This window comes from Hippocampus zosterae, chromosome 4 (assembly GCF_025434085.1).
Source record: "Hippocampus zosterae strain Florida chromosome 4, ASM2543408v3, whole genome shotgun sequence".
Taxonomy (NCBI): Eukaryota; Metazoa; Chordata; class Actinopteri; order Syngnathiformes; family Syngnathidae; genus Hippocampus; species Hippocampus zosterae.
The window spans coordinates 20,986,646-21,007,635 of NC_067454.1; the positions used below are offsets into that span (position 1 = coordinate 20,986,646).

At 40.8% G+C, this 20,990-nt stretch overlaps 1 protein-coding gene across 2 annotated transcripts in view; it reads left to right on the forward strand.

Annotated features, from left to right (window-relative positions):
* Positions 1-13,084, forward strand: part of luzp2 (leucine zipper protein 2) — a 148,246-nt gene extending 135,162 nt beyond the window's left edge. For both annotated transcript variants that reach the window (XM_052063283.1, XM_052063282.1), the window contains 2 exons: positions 6,372-6,443; positions 11,701-13,084. In XM_052063283.1, coding sequence (XP_051919243.1) covers positions 6,372-6,443; positions 11,701-11,820 — 192 coding nt within the window. In that variant the 3' untranslated portion in view covers positions 11,821-13,084. The remainder of the gene's footprint in view (positions 1-6,371; positions 6,444-11,700) is intronic.
* Positions 13,085-20,990: the final 7,906 nt, after the last annotated feature.

Genomic DNA, 20,990 nt, shown 5'->3' on the forward strand with positions numbered 1-20,990 from the left:
CAGGGTATCTGATCACTGGCAGGGCATAGCTGTTTATTGCCCGGGTCTTATTCTTGCCATTGAGCTGGCTTCTTAGGACTTGCCTCACTCGCTGGAGGTATTTGGCCGTAGCCGCTTTCCTTGTTGCCAGTTCGAGGTTGCCATTGGCTTGAGGTATACCAAGGTACTTGTAGCTGTCCTCAATGTCTGCTATTGTTCCTTCAGGGAATGAGACCCCTTCAGTGCGGACTACCTTTCCTCTCTTAGTCACCATCCGACTACATTTCTCAAGCCTGAATGACATCACGATGTCGCTGCTGTAGATCCTGGTTGTGTGGATCAGGGAATCTATGTCCCTTTCGCTCTTAGCATACAGCTTTATGTCATCCATGTAGAGGAGGTGACTGATCGTAGCTCCATTTCTGAAGCGGTATCCATAGCCTCTCTTGGTGATTACTTGGCTTAGGGGGTTCAGTGCTATGCAGAACAGCAGTGGGGAGAGTGCATCACCTTCAAATGCCACATTTGATGGACACTGGGGTAAGTGGCTTGTCATTGGCTTCAAGTGTGGTTTTCCACATCCTCATCGAGTTCGCAACGAAGGCTTTTAGGGTCCTGTTCACCTTATACAACTCCAAGTATTCAGTGATCCATGTATGTGGCATCGAGTCAAAGGCGTTCTTGTAATCAATCCAGGCTGTGCACAGGTTGGTACGTCGGGACCTGCAGTCTTGTGCGACTGTTCTGTCAACCAGGAGCTGATGTTTGGCTCCTCTGGTATCTCTACCAATGCCCTTCTGTGCTTCGCTCATGTATTGATCCAGGTGTCCACTTATCTTGGCCGCAATTATGCCTGACAAGAGCTTCCATGTTGTGGAGAGACAGGTTATTGGCCGATAGTTGGATGGGACTGCACCCTTTGAGCGATACTTCATGATCAGGATCGTTCGCCCTTTGGTTAGCCATCCTGGGTGAGTCCCATCCCTCAGCAGCTGGTTCATTTGTGCTTCTAGGCACTCATGGAGTGCTGTGAGTTTCTTTAGCCAGTAGGTGTGGACCATGTCCGGGCCTGGTGCTGTCCAGTTCTTCATATCTGAGACTCTTTCCTGTATGTCTGCCACTGTTATGGTAACTGGGTTCTGTTCAGGGAGTATGCTGTGCTCCTCTCTCAGGGTCCACCAGCCATTGTGCACTGCTGTTATGTGCAACCTCCTTCTCCCATATGCCTTTCCAGTATCTTTCAGTTTCCAGTCTTGGTGGGTCAGCTCTGTTGTTAGGACCCTGCCACTGAGCGTTCACTTTTGCAGGTTGTGTTGCGAACAGCCCGTTTATTCGTCTGGCCTCATTCTCAGAAATGGAGCTACAATCAGTCACCTCCTCTACATGGATGACATAAAGCTGTATGCTAAGAGCGAAAGGGACATAGATTCCCTGATCCACACAACCAGGATCTACACCAGCGACATCGGGATGTCATTCGGGCTTGAGAAATGTAGTCGGATGGTGACTAAGAGAGGAAAGGTAGTCCGCACTGAAGGGGTCTCACTCCCTGAAGGAACAATAGCAGACATTGAGGACAGCTACAAGTACATCGGTATACCACAAGCCAATGGCAACCTCGAACTGGCAACAAGGAAAGCGGCTACGGCCAAATACCTCCAGCGAGTGAGGCAAGTCCTAAGAAGCCAGCTCAATGGCAAGAATAAGACCCGGGCAATAAACAGCTATGCCCTGCCAGTGATCAGATACCCTGCAGGAATAATAAGGTGGCCAAAGGAAGAGATTCAGACCACGGACGTTAAGACCCGAAAGCTCCTAACCATGCATGGAGGGTTCCATCCCAAATCCAGCACCCTGAGACTGTACGCAAGCCGAAAGGAAGGAGGCCGGGGACGAGTGAGTGTGAGAGCCACTGTCCATCAACATCCAAGCTCCATGAATACATCAAGGAGTAGGCTCCAACGGATGACGTACTCAGAGAATGTCTCAGACAATGGGGAACAGAAGATGAGGCGCTGGAAGAGGGACCATCATGGGAGGACAAGCCCCTACACGGGATGTACCACCGGACCATAACTGAAGTGGCTGATCTCAAGAAATCCTATCAGTGGCTAGAGAGGGCTGGCCTGAAGGACAGCACAGAGGCACTCATCCTGGCTGCTCAGGAACAGGCCTTGAGCACCAGAGCCATCGAGGCCCAGATATACCACACCAGACAAGACCCAAGGTGTAGGTTGTGCAAAGAGGCACCTGAGACGATCCAACACATAACTGCAGGGTGTAAGATGCTGGCGGGGAAAGCCTACATGGAACGCCATAACCAGGTGGCTGGCATAGTCTACCGAAACATCTGTGCGGAGTATGGCCTGGAAACCCCAAGGTCAAAATGGGAAACACCTCCGAAGGTGGTGGAGAATGACACAGCGAAGATCCTGTGGGACTTCCAGATCCAGACTGACAAGATGGTTATGGCGAACCAACCAGACATCGAGATCATAGATAAAGGGCAGAAGAAAGCCGTTGTAGTGGATGTAGCGGTCCCAAGTGATGGAAACATCAGGAAGAAGGAACATGAGAAACTCGAGAAATACCAAGGGCTCAGAGAGGAGCTGGAGAGAGCCTGGAAGGTAAAGGTGACAGTCGTGCCTGTGGTGGTAGGAGCACTCGGGGCAGTGACCCCCAAACTAGATGAGTGGTTGCAACAGATCCCGGGAACAACATCGGACATCTCAGTCCAGAAATGTGCAGTGCTCGGAACAGCAAGGATACTGCGCAGAACCCTCAAGCTTCCTGGCCTCTGGTAGAGGACCCGAGCTGAATGAGGGACGGACACCACCCGAGGGGTGAGATGAGGATTTTATATATATATATATATATATATGTGTGTGTTTGTGTATTGTCCTATGTATATGTGTATCCAATAATGTGTTGAATAGATGGGGATGTGGAAATAGATTTTCTTCATTGAAACATTTGCCCTTTACCCCATAGCCCATAGACCGATTAATTTAGCCAAAGTAATTAAAGGTCAGTGGTAAACGACCCACTGTGACTCCATCTTTGACCAGTGTCTGCTGGCTCTCGCTCCCTGTGACCCTGCACATAATAAGCTGTTCAAGATAATAAATGGATGGAAGGAATACTTGCATTATGATGCCATATAAAAATGGGCACTTATAGCATAAAAGTGCTTCACTCTCAACTACAACTGTTGCGGTTTCCAAATAGATCCTGCTGGAAGACTTCAATGAAACAAAATCTGTAGCTGAGTGCAATGTTGAATGGGAATTGAATTTGAAAGCAGTTACTGATAATTGAGAAGAGATAAATCAATAATTGACATTTCCTCTTCAAATTTCGGTTCATTTGCTGCCTCATTGTCACTGGCGAACAACTCTAAGATTCAGGCAACGTTGACATCCGAGCTGTCAAGGAGCCTCTCAATAACCTCTTCAGACTTGTGAAAACCAAAAGGATTCAAAAGGACCATCAGGAATTTTGACAAGTGACTAGGAAGAAGTACCAGAGATAAACTTTTATTGACATTGGTGTCAGGAGACTATGGAAGTCAATGTTGTAAAAATCTCGAGGAGATTGTTCCATAGTGACAGTGTACTAATGGCGAGGTTCACCAGTGTGCCACAATTATGTAATTTTGGCATGCTTTTAAAACCTCCGAAGCAAGAGAGGGAGAGAACCTTTCTGATCCATTTAAAGCATTTATATTGTGGTTGCCATAACTCCTGGCTGTTTCCCAGCAGCCGGCTTTCCAGTGGCCAGCCATGCATTTGGGACCTGGGCCTTACTCAACTTAATCTACCTCTCTTCAAACAGGGTGACCCAAAATGATTGAAACACACTATGACTGATAAAACTGTTGCAAATAATTAAAATAATATTTTTCGCCGTATACAGTACTCCGGTTTCCTCCCACATTCCAAATTGATGGCAACCCAGACTTTAGTGATTATTTGTGGTTCACAGATGAGGACCATTCACTCCTCTTTGGGCATGTGAACAGCAAAAGCTGTATTTTCTGAAGTAGGACCTTTTGCAGCATCTCAATCACTGAAGTGGACATTTGCAGCATGTTTATGGAAAAGCGAGTAAAAAAGATTTATACTAAACCACTTAAAGAGCTCAAAATTTCAGAACAAATCAAATTAATTATTCTAACAAATTTCTCTCATCAGTTGTACAAATGGCAACTACCATGGGACAGGAGAAGTGAACCAATCTCTTTTTTCGTCAATGGATGCTACAGCTTCTTGTTGACTTTGAAACTTAGCTTGTAGCCGACGTGTGCACATTTTGAGCATGACGTCTCTGATCCACTGGTTAAAGGACACTTTGATTCTCTCCTCTTTCATCTCAAACCGCTTCAAACAACAAAGCGTGTAACGGAAAAGTGGTTAGGACTGCACGACTGTCCGTGTTTTATGTTATGTGTTGTGTTTATTATTTTACTTTGTTAACTGTTTTGTAAAGCGCTTTGTTACAGCTGCCGCTGTTGTGAAAGCGCTATATAAATCAGCATGTATTGTATTGTATTGTATTGTATAATTACTATCAAAAACTAACATTCATAGACGATAGATTTAAACAATTTCAAATATGATTATTGTTACAAAATTTAAGCATCCATCTTGTAAAACACACATAAACAAGAATAAAAAAAATTACATCACTGTGGAGAAATCAGCTCAAAATTTTGAGGGGCATGAATAGTTTACACCTTACTCATTGACTAAAGGAATGTTTGAGTCATGTTTACACATTACTCATTGACTAAACTCTAAGCAGCTGCACAGGTTGCTCCATTAAAGTCATCCTTTGTTATGGTGAGGTGGCGTGTGAATAAATCATTTGCTCCAGGTTGGTTGAATTGTTTCAGTTCGGTGCAATATGGAGAAGACTGCAGACTTGACAATTGCCCTGAAGCCAATCATTGATAACCTTCCTAGGATGGGTAAGCCACAAATTCATAGCTAAGGAGGATGGCTGTTCACACAGAGCTGTGTCCAAGCATATCAACGGAAAGTCTAGTTGAAGGGATAAATATGGCAGGAGAACATGCACTGGTAAAAGAGATGACCGTGGACTTCTGCACATTATGAAACGGAACATTCAAAAATCTTGGCAGCAAAAGAGTGAAATGGTGCGGTAGCCACAGCTTCAAGAACCACGCATTCAGCTGCATCCAGAAAATGGGCTAAAACTTCATTCAGGAATCAAGGTCCAAAGGTTTGGGGGGTGGCGGGTAAGGAACGGGCTGCTTGAGGGCCTGTGGGAAATATCCACTGTCAGTCATGATTCCGGGTGTCATGTTCAGTGGAGATCTTGGCAAACTCTGTTCTCTCAAATCCAACGTCACAGATAGACAAAGAGTTTGTCAGAGAGGTATTTAGCAAATCGTTAAGGCAGTTAACAATCTGTTTATTGTTCTGGTTGTAGTTTGCAGTGGTGTACAGAATATTTGATAAAGATATTTTATTGGATCCAATTATATTGTGCAAGCAGTCATAATGTGGCGGTTCGTTGGTCGGCAGTTTAATGATGCCGTTGGTTATAGTGCCGATGATGGTGCCAAGCCCACCCCTTTATAGGTATATATCCCCCTGGGAGATGGGAAATAATGACACGCATGATTTGCTTCGTGCTCTGTAACATCTGAATTTTTTTCAGTGCGCATTTAAGGCTTAAAAGTTCCTGCTTGGAGTAATAATCAATCTTTCATTTTTGGGGTTAGAGATAAACCAAATCAGATTTTACCTCGTTTGGTGATATCTGTCCCCACCCCAAAAAATATAAAAAAAATAGATGCGTACCTGAAATTGAATGTGTGGAGTCTGCAAAGACATAAATATGTCTACAAGAGTGAATATTAGCAGTGTGTATGACTTGGAAGTTCAATACATGATAATTCTGAGTTTACAATGAATAAATAAAACACATTTGTCTGATGTCCTGTATTCTTGATGAAACTGTGATTTGAAATTCTGTAATTTTGTTCGCTTAGCAGACACATTCGGTGTACAGTATTGGATCAACTACTGGATCGGTATTACCAATGGGGGTTAATGGGGACCAGAAACCACCAACATGTTTGTGGGTATCAGCATGTTGAAAATATGTAAACAGAATTTCTTCTTAGTACCGGCTTGGAAAGGAATTTTTTGGTCGTAAGCATCACTACCAAAGTCAGGGTACCATAAAGTGGGAGCTAAATCACTGTGTGTTGCACAAGCATGCACACATTGGTCATTCAGGGCAAAATATATGATGGACCATTTTCATTCACATGGAACATGTTTTGGATTACTCTTTTTAATTCGCTTGTTCCCGAAGTTCCTAGCATGTGCTTTCTTGATGTTTTCTTTCTCCTCCAATAGACTGGCACTGACTGCTTCCAGAATCAGACGAAGGAATTATCTCCAGAAGCAAAACAACCACAACCACATCAGGTAAGATTGAGTCCAAAACAATAAAAATGAAGCACGGTATTATCAGAATAAGTTGTGACACTTTGAAACTTCTGCAGACTTCGCCCTTGGTAAACTGTGAAAGGCTTCCTTTAATAAATAATGTCCTCATGTATAAATCACATTTTATCATTACTTGGGTTGTCTTGCCTGTGAGATATTGAAATTGCTTTGATGATCTGAAACAATTGAAGTATGATTTTAAAAAAGAAAAAAAAAGTGGTTAGCAAATCCACCTCACAGCTCTAAAGTCGGGGGTTTGAATCCTGGCTTTGGCCTTTTCGTGCCTGGTTTGCATGTTCTCACTGCACTCATACGGATTTTTTCTTGGTACTCACATTCTAAAAAGATTATTCTTAGGTTTAACCAAAGACTGAATTGTCCTTAGATGTGAATGGATATTTCCCAGCAAACTGTCCAGGATGATCTAAATCTGAAAAGAAAAACTGAGACAATCAACACCATTTTGATTGTCTAAATTAAGCATTTATTTTGAGATCTGTCCAGAATCAAAAGTATGATTGTGTGACATCATGAATTGCGAGCTGATAAGAGTTATTTAAGAAACAGACGACAGTAATCCCTATTTTTTTCGCGGTTAATGGGGACCAGAAACCACCGACATGTTTGTGGGTATCAGCATGTTCAAAATATGTAAACAGTATTTCTACTTTACAAGATTACAACGGAACACACTTTACTTAAATCTTTAAATATAAAAACTAACATTATCAACATTGCCTTCTGGGAGAGGTGACGAGGCTTGCATCGGTGTGTTTAGAGACGGCTCTCACTTGACTCGTCTAGGCTTTAGGGTCACTCTGAGACTTTTCTGCTGAAGGCGCTGATGGTGTAGCTGAGGTTTTTAAATTGGAGAAAAACATGGTGACGGGTAGCGCCATAATGTTCATCTTGTCTTCTGAGTAGATGAAATTGGTTTAAGGTTTCTTTGTATCAGACAATGTTCTTCTTTAATGAAGAAAAAAAAAACTCCTACCTAGCTGACAGTTTCAACTCTCACCTCTGAGCTGTCACTGCTTCCTTGTGTAATGTCGAAAAAAACAGGTGACCCAATCGGGCGACCTTTAACCCTTAGGTCCTTCGAAACAAAAAAACCCTAAGTTACGCGTTTTACAATTTTGGAAATGATGTATGTTGTGTTATACAAACATTCTTTTTTTTTTTCAAACACTCAAAATGTTCAGAGGCATCTGTGCTATCCATACATATATAGTTCTTATTAGTTCTTTGGGTTTTTTATTCTTTATTTTTTGCAAAAGGAAAAAAATAATTGTGTCTGGAGGTCCCAACCAAGTCCTACTAACAATCCCGACCGGACGTGTTCATGTAAAATGCATTGGTTTGAAGCCTCTTGCAAAAAGGCAAACTCATTTGCGATCCTCTGGCGCCACCTAAAAGTTGCACAATTGGAATGACCTCAACCCAAGAATGTGGCATGCATACATCTGTCCAAGCGAAAACAAAGCGATTGACGTAAAAATCGCGTGAAATGCATGTTTACACATTAGGTTTACGATGCATTCAAAAATATGAATTATAATGGGTCTCTATGGTGCAAAATATGTAAATTGTGAAGATTACGGAATCAAAACCTTTTTTATTATTGCTGCAATGCCTGAGAATTATCAGCTGGTGACGTCATGAAATTTCGGCCATTTTAGAACCCCCCCATACGTTTCAGCTCTCTCGTGTTTTTCCGAATGCCTTTGCCTTTGATTCAAAGACATAATTTTGCATTTATCGCAAATAAGTTAAAATAAGGTTCACCGAACCAATAACACGCCTTGTTCGAGCGCCCGTTGCATGTACAGAACAGTGGAGGCATGTACAAAGCTCCGTCAGCTCTTTGTTTGGCATGCAGGGAAACCGCTCTTGCGCATCAACATGGAAAAACACATACCTGTATTTCCGCAATATGGCCGCCGATATTGTTGTTATTTATTTATTTATTTTAATAAATAGGATATTTTGAGAAAACTGGCGAAGCACTGAAGCCACAAAACGCGGAGTGGCAAGGGATTACTGTAATTACCAATAGTTTATTATGAAGGAATATGTGAAAAAAGGAGAGAAGGTGAATTTTCAAAAGACTGTATGGAAAAATACAATTCAATATCTGATCCTGGCTGCTATGCTAAAGCCTAACATTCGAAAGTATCATATTGCTGAATTGAGTCACACCCGCCTGAAGTTGGCAGATGGTGCAATAAAACAACACATCCCATTTGAATTCAGTACAATCATGCCAAACTGAGAACTTGTCATGCATTCCAAATGGAACCTTTCCACTTTTGGACACATTCTATTTGCGCAAGAATATGGCAACATCGAATTTCTGCACACCAGAAGGTTTTCAGTGACTGCCTGACTATTGAGGTTGTTTTGAGTCAATACCATAAAATAGATCGTGTCATTCATTCCTAGCCAATTGTATTTTTTCATCATCAATAAATACAATTCTGTTGTATTTGATATTATACATGATGATTCAAAATGAAACACTACACAACGACCATTTTGGAGATGATTGATAAACTTTTTGCACATAACACGACAGCATTCGGTGAGGTGGCATGTCACTTAAACATACAAATGCAGAGTGACAACATGGGAAAGTTATCAACAGTTGACGGGACACCACAGTGTTGACTGGCGGAGCTACCTCCCCATCTTTGATCACTCAAAGCTATTTGTCACATTTTGAACTTGAAATGTCCCACCACAATTGAAAATACCTGTTGCACAACCCCCGGGTTAGCACACATTTAACGACATTTTCGGTTAGGGTCACACTAGCTTGTAATATACCAACAACAGAATCTGTTATTTTGTTTGACCTTCCCACTGGAAAAGCTTAAGTGTGTTGCCATGCATGTGGTGTTATACATACAGTCAAAAAAACAGATTTTTTTTTATAGCATATCGTTTTCGACACGTCTTTGCAACAGTAAATCTTCTACCAAGTTCCTTTCCCTTCTGACATTTGTTTCTTGTGTGCGGAATCACGCCAACATGAAACTTGTCGTAAACAGTTTGATTAGTCGTGATTTGCAGTCGACTATCTGAGTGAGTCTGCATTACATTGTCCAATATTCCTATCACAGTGCGACTTCCATTATGCCTTCTCATGTTCAGTCAGAACTTCTGTGTTGCTTACCCTGATGTACAAATGTTTTGTAGAGCAAAATTGTATGCTGGAAGCCACAAAAAAAAGAGCAGCATCTGGCCCGTTCAATATAAAATGTACATCCTCTTCGATTCACCCATGCCTTCCAGCGGGATGATCACGTGAGCTGGTTCTCACGCATTGTGGCTTCACCTCAATAGTTTGACAGCTCAAGACACTCACTGAAGAGATTTCACTAAGATTCCTTGAAATGTCAGCAAAAGGCACGTTCTGAGTCATTTGTACGTGCACAGTACGATCGGTTTGGCCTTGCACTTGTTCGGCTTAAATTATTCTTCAGAAAATGACTGGACAGACACTTGCAGCCAGCGTGATATTTTTCACATCAGGCTCACAGTGCTCCATTGTCTTCCCACATTACAAAAAAACACATGTTTCTAGGGTTAATTGTTGACCTTTAAAATTGACCATAGGCGTAAATATGAGCCTGAATGTTTCTCTGCTTATATGTGCCCCATTTCCCGCCCAAAGTCAAATGGTACATACAGTACTGGACGATATATCCTCTACACACAATGGACGGTACATCACAGTCACATGCACACCCCACACTGCCCTCATGTCCTCCTGCTTGTCTGTCTGCTTACCTCTAGTTGTTTGTTAATTAGGATGATAGCCTGCCTGTATGAATGAGTTTTGGGTTTGTCAGTTTCATATGACCCCAAAGAATAACGTAGCCCTGTAAGGGGCTGATGTTGGATTCCCCATAACGCCAAATGGTGTTTTGTAAATTTGTTCTGAATAATGCCATGTTGTTGTTTAGCCGATTATTTCCCCATAATACTTACATAATACTTGGCATGTGTGTATGACTGTAGATAAAATCAGGTAACATTATGCACATGTGTGTCTTTTGTTTATACCATGACGTCAAACATAGACATGTTGCCAAAAAGATGTCAGAAATGGACAAAATGTTACAAAAGCAAAGAAAGAGGAATTTGAATTGAAAACCTAACTTTTATTAAAAAGCAGGATTGTTCCTTTTTTTTTTCCCAGCATATCTGTATTAATGATCTGTAAAACTTTGGCAGATTTTTTTCATGAAGGCCAACATATTTAAAGTTATTTTAAGTTGAAGTTGATTCATTTTGAAATAAGATTGTACCCTGTATGTTTGGATTGACAATTATGTCCTGCCTTCAACCTACAAATGTGCTTTGATTTCGGCCCCTTGTGTGATATTTCGATAGAGCTGTTGTCGTGCATTTTGCTTTAAGTCATACTTTGTTATGGTGAGGTGGCGTGTGAATAAATCATTTGCAGCCACGAGTAGAAAGGCATTCCCAAAAGCGACATTGACAATTATATCACAGGTGTTTTGCTTTGAGAAACGCTGACTGGTTTCTGTGTGTGTTCTTATGCTCAGAAATGTACAGCCAAAATACAGAAAAAGTGAATAAATATTCCAAATAGCAATAAAAATTGAATTTGAGGGCATACATTACTTTGTTGAGGAAACAACAATCCTTTCTGCTGCATAAACGACATTGTGCTCAATAGCGAGCTGACTGATGTGACTGTTAGTGCCGTTCTTCAAAGAACGAAAGGAGCTTTCATCCCAAATGATGGTTAATGGCATGCATTATGCATTCCTCATTCACTCTTTGGTATTCAAAAAAAAAAAGAAAAGGATGAAGTCTGGTGTTGTTAGGCCTTAGCTATAAACAGGAAAATGCAGCTCACCTAACATCACGTTGGGCTTTATCAAGCTAGTGAGGCGAGTTCCAAACAACAAACACTTCGGTGAATATGTGGGAGTGATATAGCGCATATTAGTCTTCCTCCATATATCTCCACAGGGTGCAAAAATGTACAGCAATTAGTGTAAGGCCCCTGACAAGTAAAAATTGGCCTTTTTTTAAAATAGAGCCTTGGTAATAAATTTTTTGAATGCATCAATTCTTGACATTCTGAGGTATGAATGAGCATTAGCCATACCTGTCAAATCATAGACGACGGTATGGCTGCAATGAAATATGGCCGTGGCTATCTCATTTATGATTCATGTTTATCTTTTGAACCTCACAGCAAAGAAGCCAAGGGCAGCCCGGGAGCTTGAAAAGCACTGAAAAGCGCCCAGACGACAGCGAGGACGAAGGGCAAAGCGGCAGCAGCAGCAGAAAGATAAAGCCTCAAAAATACAACTGAGCGGACAGGGTATCAATGATATTTCAAAGAGCACACACACACACACACATCTGATGCACTTTCACAAGAAAGTGTACACACACAAACACACACACACACACACACACGAACACACACACACTCACACACAGCATCAGAATTGCTTGCAAAAGCTAAGACAGTGGAAATGTCAACACAAGAACATGGCATGCATTATCCAGTTTTAATTTGAAGGTAGCAATGGCACTGGTCATTTGTTTGATGATTGTTCATTTGATGTTTACTTATCTGAGTTTTATTCTTAGTGAGGGTACCGCTTTCTAATATGTGATCTTTTGAGAAAAATCCCTTTGCACTGGCAAGGCCAGGACACTCTCAAGAGTGAGAAGTCACTGAATTGGCCGATGCCTGTTCCACACTGTATGGTTTTTGCAGTCTTCACTCACTCACTTTCGGAATGTTGTGTGGTGGAACATACATTGAATCATGGCTACAACTGAGTGATTTTCAGGGCCTTACTGCAGTGTCTTTGCATCATTCGTATGGGTCCACAACAGGTGGCGGTTGTGACTTTGAGCCAAAACGTGCTCACGTCGTGGTTTTCACGTGGAAACTAAATGAATAAAAGAAGAAATAGGAGAATGTGTGTCAAATCTTAAAAACGTAGCTCAAGGTGAGTTACATTATTAATGCAAGTTTACATACACAGTTGCTGTTGATGATAGTGGCTGTGACAACGATATTCATGTCATTTCATGATGTGTTTCTCTTGTTTTGTTTTCTATCCGCGATCGAAGCGCCAGAGAGGCTGTGAAATGATTTTCTCTAGATTTGGGATGTTGGTCGCAGTCCGTATTGTGTTGCAAGACTGCATTTTCCATCAGAGATGGTGAAAATTGTACAGTGCATTCCCGGCTTTATACAGAAAAAAAAATAATAATGATAATAATAGTGTACGTCCACAACAACTACCAAACTTCGACTCTTGTTTGTTACTCATGGTAGCAGGTTAATATACTCCTCTACATTTTGGAATATTATGGCTCAAGTTGGCTGGCCAACTTTTCAACATTGAATCTTTCTGCACTCTTTCTGCCTTTACCACTCCAGAGGCAACGAGCCAAAGACTCACAATGGGTCGTCTCCCCGAGAATGTGCCATGCACTGAGTAGTAACTCCTAGCTACATGTATCTGTGTTCTCTGACCTTGATGTGTACTTTCAATGAACTGTAATTTTCAGTACATTTGTGAAAAATAAATGGTTATTTGTGGGAAAACAAAAAACATGAGTACGGTATGTTTGTGATCCGCAGAACAAAAGGTTGCTCATTATGCAAACGTGCCCCATGAACGCTTCCTCAATTTGGCACATTTCAATGGAGGTTTAGATTAGAGCTGATGATTTGTACTTTCCAAAGTCACAGATATTCTCCTCCCACTTTAAGTTGTCAGCTTTCTGAATAATTAAACGCAATAATGGGAGTCATCAATCGCTTTCATGATTTACTATTTTAAGATGAAGGCGTCAGAACTGCAGTGTCTGTGACAAATGGCTGTATCTGCGTGTGCGATGGAGAAAATAATTACCGACTTTGGTGCAACTCCGCAGCGTGTTTAGCCAAAGCAGCCAGCCAAATCTCATCGCTAGCTAGCTGGTGCAGCCTAAGAAGCGCAGAGTCGCGCCTCAACCTCCAACTACCCACAGTGGGTGATGTGAGCAACACAGCCCAGCCAAGCCAAGCTTTTTGGGACAACTTGGCAGTTGGAAGCGCAAGATGCAACTTTTGCCTCGCAAACTGCAATTTGAAAACCGCTTACTTTGAGCCTCTGAGTTAGTTTTGTCAGTTTTGTCGGTATGGATGAGGACCCAAACGCAGAGAATAAGAGAGTGAAAAAGGACTTATTTTCCAAAACAAACAAGGTGTTCTGATTCAGAAAATGCTCAAATTAACAAAAGTCAAAAATAATGTTCATGCAAGTATGAGAAGAAACCGATGGAAAATGACTAGACCAGGAAACTTAAATCCAAGCAACTGACGAGATGACCAGAAACACCTTGATAAGACCCAAGTGGCTGAGGGAGCTCATTGGAAGACACAAGGGATGGCAGTCACAACTACAAAAGCATAGGTGGTAACAGAAGCCTAACGAGGCAGACATAGGTAAAGAAACGCAAGCAAAACAACAAGGCAACAAAAGACAGATCATGACAAGTTTGTGTGAAGCGTGACCATTGGGTAGACCAAGACCACCAATGTAATACAAACTGCGCCATGTATCTTCTGTGAGCTGAAAAGACCAATCACATTTTTTATGAACCGGAACAGGATTAGCGGTCAGGAAAATGGATGGATGCAATGAGCTCACTCGGCTTTTTTTAAGCATTATTTATTTCCACTGCACCATCCAACTGTTGTGGGGCTTTTATACCACTCTCATCTACTGTCAAGACTACATTGGACTGGGAAAAAAAAAGTCTGTGTGTGTTTCAAAACTAACAGCTCCACCCCATGTCTCTTTATTTCCAGCAACCCCTCCGTGTGACATTTGGTGTGACCACATGATCTAAGAATGTGCCGTTTTAAAAATGTCAGATGGCAGGTGTACCAGGTTTTTTTTTTTTCTTTTAAAGGCCATAATCCTTTTTTTGCACAACAGAGTGACTCACATTGGTTCGGTCAACATGTTGCAGTGGCATAAAAAGGCCCTCCAATCAGGATTTGGAGAGCCGAAAAGGATTCGAAAGATGCTGCCTTTTAACAATAGCCCTTTGATAGGAGGGGAAAAAAAAATGATTGCACAAACTTGGGGCTTTAATCAAAGCAACAAGGTGTTATTTGCATGCCTTTTTCATTTTCCTACTCACAAAAAAAATCCTGGCGTGTACTCACGATGTCTTTATTTGAAGCCGAAATCCTTTTCAAATTCAACAGACCATTGAGAAGTCTGAATTTATTGGGAAACTAAGGCTGTTGATCGAAGCCAGATGATCTTGTTTTATTTCTAAAACAAGATCATGTGTCTTGTGTCTCTGCACAGCTGCATAACCAAATTGAAATTTCTAGTTCTCCTAATTAAGATAAACTCACACAGTAGGAAGTGGCACCACTATTTCCTGATCCTGAATGCTCTCTGAGACAGAGAGGGAATGGTGATATAACACATTTGCTAAGCACTGTACATGAACACAAATGATGAAGAACCCAGCAGTGGTGAGTTTATCACAACAAACATGAATCACAAAACAATGTTACTGAATATGTTGTGTTCCTAGTTGCCTCATGATGAATAAATTTACTTTGACCTTCGTTTGGGCAAAGCTGGGACAAGGTCGTAATCGGAAAGAAGCAGAGAAGAAAAAACAAAAACAAAAATACACGTGCACACACATTCACACAGGTGGTAGGTCTTTGCTCTTATATCTACTACGCAGCAAGACAAACAAGCTAATGTGTTGAGTACACTTATAATAATAAGTGCCCCTTTTTATGAGGAGTTATTTCAATAAAACCCACAAAGGTGTTACTCTCATTTTGTGTGCATATCCACCTTATTCCTACTCCCTCCAAGCCTTTGTGTGAATTAGATGTGCGACTTCCGGTCGTGCAAAACTGCTGTTTTGTTAACATGGCAACTGTTTGTACAAGTCCACTTTCTGTGACAGTTACAGACTTTAACAATGTGGGAATGCCAGTTGTTGTATCTTGCAAGCGAAAGCATTTCAATCCCCCTTCCTGCTAATGTAGCGGGGTAGGAAGATGGCATGACAAAAATAGGCCACAGACAAGGTACAGACAGGTTTAACTACTTGCCAAACTCTGTCGCTTCAGGGTTTTTCTTTTTTCTTTTTTTTTTGCAATTGGGGCGAAAGAATGATCGCTTCGGAAAGGAGTGAAAAATATATTTTATAAATGCCTCACACATTGTTGGTATTATAAAATAAAATTCACACACAAGAAGCTAAATATTCACTTTATTCTACTGACTGGTAAAGGAGTTATCCATCCATTTTATGATCCCCTTTATGCTCACAAGGGTTGCGGGGTGTGCTGGAGACGATTCCAGCTGTCTTTGGGCAGTAGGCAGGGGACACCATGAACCGGTTGCCTGCCAATCGCAGGGCTGGGAATGGAATTAATGACAAGGTAATTGTTTGCTCAAATTAACAGGAAAAAAACATATACTGCAATGTAAATCTTTTAGGTTTCATTAAAAGTAAAAATGCTAAATGAAAACTGATTTTGGTGCGGGGGCGGGAGGGTGGGGGGTTATACCCATCCATCAAGTGTTTCTTGCTGAGCAGGCTGTTTTTCTGACCTTGCTCGAGGTCTTCTCAATCCATCTCGCCTGTTTGGTTTTGTTTTGTTTCCTACCAATGTCAGCAGTTTCCCATTTCCTCCACTTGCCTTCAGGTTAACAAACCTTTTGGCTAATCATAGCTACAGAAAAAAAAACAAACGAACATTGTCACCATGATTTCATTTGTATCAGACATTAATTTCAAGATGGGGTGCTGCTGTCTGAATAAAATAATAGTAATAATAATAATGATTTAAAGAAACAACATCACATTTATTCTGACCTCTTAACCTGCCTGTTGTGAGCTATGATACGGTAGCCCGTATAGGTTACGTATCGCAGTTTACTTGGCTGTGTCTTATCTTTTTTGAACCAGTTGCTTGACAAATGCGAAAAGGAACATTTATAGAAGTGATACAAGATGGAACGGGTTCTGATTTGAGACACGGTTGTCCTTGAAGGCAATTGTGCCGCTTATGAAGTACAGGGGTATTACATGAGACTGTCATATTAGTGAACCTGTTTCAAGACCGAGCCACTGCAACATTGACAGCTTTGTGGCACAGTCTATTCTCAAATGAGCTGTTTGGAGTTTTTATTGCCTCTGAAAGAAAATGAGAGTGCATAAGGCATTAATCAATATCAGTGAGGTAAGTAAAGTGTGCCTTTATTTCACGGACATCCATATGCTAAGTCTGAGACTGTCAATGTAAAAGTCGTTATTTTACCATAATTGTAAAGCACCAACTGTATTAGCTTTTTTAAATATGCGCTGACCAGCCACATGGTGAATCAGTAATTTCCAATCAGGGGGTCGTGGCACACCATCCTGTCGTGAGACATCATCAGGAGTGCCGCAGGAAGTCGGCCAAGTTCACTTACCTATCATTGGCCTGGATGTTATTTATTATGTACAAATATATTGTTTGCCGATAGCAAAATCAAGCAGAACAAGGAAACACTCTTCGATTAGCTGCCAAATGGTAGTTTAAACTTGTGCCTTCACTTGTTTCCATTCTTCCATCCACATTCTTACAAGAATAAGTCATGGATTCCAGTATATATCAGCTTTGGGTTCAATTTCACATGTCCAGATTTTACAATGAGTACATTAACATGGTGAGTAAATTAAGATGAGTTAACGGCTTCACCATTGAGACCTTTTTTGTGACATCTGTTGTGTGGTTGAGATTTTTTTTCTTTATTATTATGTTAAATGGGTGTCTTGGCTCAGTAAATGTTGGGGAAACACACTGATGCGAATGACCACAGCTGCAGTATGTCTCACATTTCACTTCACTTCACTACAGAGCCAAATTTTCAAATGTAACTCTCAACTAATCTTTATGCAAATAATATACAGTATATATTGGGTTTCTTTAGGTCTGATAGGGTCACTCCTCTGATTGACTGGTTATAAGTAACCGGTGACTACTTTAAGTAACCGGCATGCAGTCCAGGGTGAACCCCACCTCTTGTCCAACCCAAGCATGACCTAACACTAGATGAGGAATGTTCTGCTTGGTTTCATTTTACTTTCGAAGAAATGCGCTCCTGGAAATGCAACAATGGACATCAGCATTATTTGAGAGAGCTTCAACATTTGCCACATTGCAATGGAGGAAGAAAGTGTGAAAAGTGGCAAGTCTGACTACTGCAGGGTGGAAATGAGAAGGTTATTGAGTGGTGCCTTATCATCTTTAATCCCTCCTTGACTGCTAAATGTGCACCCTCTGACAAGTGCTTTCTTTGTTCCTGTAATAATGAGATTCCACGTGCCCCTTATCAGCTCATCCTCTTTCCATTTTGAACCAATTCAGCTTTGGTCACATTACTCGCTTTGCTTCAAAAGAAGAAAATAGGGTGGGAGGGTGGGGGGCTCAAGTAATTGCATTTTGATAGTTAAACCGCATTATTGTAATTACTTTGTTTAAAGGGGAAGTCAAACATTTTCTTTTCACAAATATGTTCCATGCGGCCCCACTAATCAAAGCATTAATATTGAGTTTCAGGAGTATGTATTACACAGCAAAATCCACCCATTTTGATTTGTTTCATTTATATTTTTTCGTCACTGTAATTCATCCAATTTATGAGTCGTGGAAGCGCAAATGATTTTGTAGACCTCAAATTGTTGTTTGCTTGCTTGTTTGTTCATGTGTCCAGGTAGGGTTTCGGGTGTGAACCCTGAAGCCTTCTCTTCTATAGGATCGGAGCTCATGAAAATGGCCATGGCCACAGTCAATTAAAAAATAAATTGATTGTATAACTATTAATCTATAGTGCGGTTTGGGAAAAGTGAATTTAGAGTGGCATCAAAACAATTTTAAAAAAGAAACTGACATTTTCTTGTCATATGGCCATTCGCGTTAGGTGTTTATACATTCATGGACAAATTTGGTGGTCAACTTTTGGTTAAAAAACAAACATACTCACAGTGATCACTGATGTAACTGAATAAAAGCATTCACTGAAAATTGCTTTTAATTCAGTCCAACACACTTCTAAGAATATATACAATATATATATATATATATATATATATATATATATAGAGAGAGAGAGAGAGAGAGAGAGAGAGAGAGAGAGAGAGAGAGAGAGAGAGAGAGAGAGAGAGAGAGAGAGAGAGATAAAACCATGGATTTTCATCATGCTCGTCTCAACTTCTCCCGACCCCACAGCTTTTGCTTCAATTTCCGCTTAGGCTGTACCCCACTTTAACTGGCGGCCCATCAGCTGCTTCGGGAGTCCCATAAACTTGCCAAGCTCAGTATGTTTTTTCTCTTTCTTCTAGCATTGTAGTCAAAACAAAAAAAAAGTCAAAGTACTATATGATCCAGAAAAAGTATGTTTCTCAAAGCATTTGAAGAAATGTTTCGATTATTTTATGAAATATAGACCTGAATAGTGTACAGAGTTAACAACATAGTGTATAACTTCCTTTCAGCACCGTTGAAATAACCACTCGTTCCTGGCCTCACTATGAATGAATCCAAGGTTTTTCTCATCATGCAATAGAAGAGCCTTTCCACCTATTGATTAAAAACTTAGGCCAGACCTGAGCAACATACGGCCCTGCACAACCACAGTCTCTGTCCGACCTTACAAGTGACCATGAATTCAAATACGCGATGCTTCCATTTTGATCGTTGTGCTTTTTATGAGCACACATGTAGACGCTCGTTCAAGCAAGGTTGCAAGCAAGAGCTGTGACTATTCTGAAGTGCTGCTTAGCAACAAATTTAGTGACTTCAAGCGACCCCAATTGCGATGGTTTTTACCAAAAAGAGGCAAGGATGACAACGATGATCCTAATGCGAGCAACATTCTTATTTCCCTGCTAGGGCGAGGAAAGTGAGTCAAGTGGATTTAATCAAGTCCCTACATTGCATAATGTGAACAGTTGAAAAAATAATAATTACCGGTAGTCTCCTTCGCCCAACTGAGAATGTCAAAACATGCACTCTACAATTGTTAAGGGACTCATCCAAAACCTTCACACCCTCTCTTTGCTCCCAATACAATCAGGACGTAGGCTTTGCAGCATCAAGACCTGCACTGCAAGCTTCTGCAACGGCTTCTTCATTGAGCTGTCAGAGCCCTGCACACAATGGCCTGACATCAACATTACATAGTAAATGTCTCTCTCTTGGGGAAAGGAAATCTGTTCTGTCACCAAAGCAAATGTACAATGGACCTTTTCACACACTCCGGTACAAGAACTACACTTGTGTCACTTTTCTGACACCCTCTTACATCCTAGTTATCGACTTTGTGTAAATCATGTGTATTGTGTTAACTAAACATCTGTTCGTGTTTGGTGGTCGTAATTATGAAGACCCTTGCTTACTGTTCCAACAAAGAGCATTAACTCATAGTGTCAAGTACTGTTTTGCGCATCAACAAGAAACACGTTGTAACATAATAGCCGGTGGTCTAGTTTTGTCTGCTTTTAAATTTTATTTTATATGTATATCGCAGCTTGGTCTTGATGAAATTGCATTTTGCTCTCCTGTATAACGTGTATACTGAAGAACAAAGAGCTGGATTTGGATTCTAAATGTTCTGCTTTGTTTATTTGTATGCTTCTCTAAAATTTAGCCTACAATCAGTGGTTTTGCATTTGGGTCCGCAAATACTTTAAAAAAAATACATAACTGTCACAATTTTCTTCAGTGCTGGAAAACATTTTTTGGGGGCGGGGGTGTTGTTTGTTTTTGGTCACTAAAATCTGTGATTCATTTTTTGGTGAACTCAAGTAAGTTCTATATTGGTAAATTTCTCATTCCTTTCAGAGGTTCAAGTTGTTGTTTCAATGTTCAGATGTTTTGCATTGAGGTTTTCTTGTTTCTATTTTTCATTGGAAATGTAAAAGTTGTAATACAAATGGAATACAAGATATCTGCAGTCTGGAGTTTAGGAGAAAGGAAAAAGCAATGTGGTTGTGTAAGGCATCACAGGCTTGATCTGTGTCTTAATTTGAAATGGAAAAATGAAATACAAAGACCATACTCTCATTATTATTTTATGGTGTTTTTGGATCTGAAGCGTGATGTCTTTGGAATATTAAACTGTTGGAAATTCAGAGCTACTGAGTAAATTTTTTTCCCGTTGTCGTTAAACAGACAGTGTAAAAATGTATTTTAAAAAACAGTATTACGTTGAATAATCACATCAACATCATTTTAAAAAATGTAATTGTAGGTGAAGGAATCGCGTATTACAATTCATAGGGTGCGCTTCCCTACAGTCGGCTGCCGTGTTTTGCCACCATCTCTCTGCTACATACACTGGAAGGAGACAAAAACTTAGTCAACGTAATTGCTCGCTCAAAATCAAGACTAAAACATGTGTAAGAATGTAAAGCATTTACTTTGTCACATGACAGAAT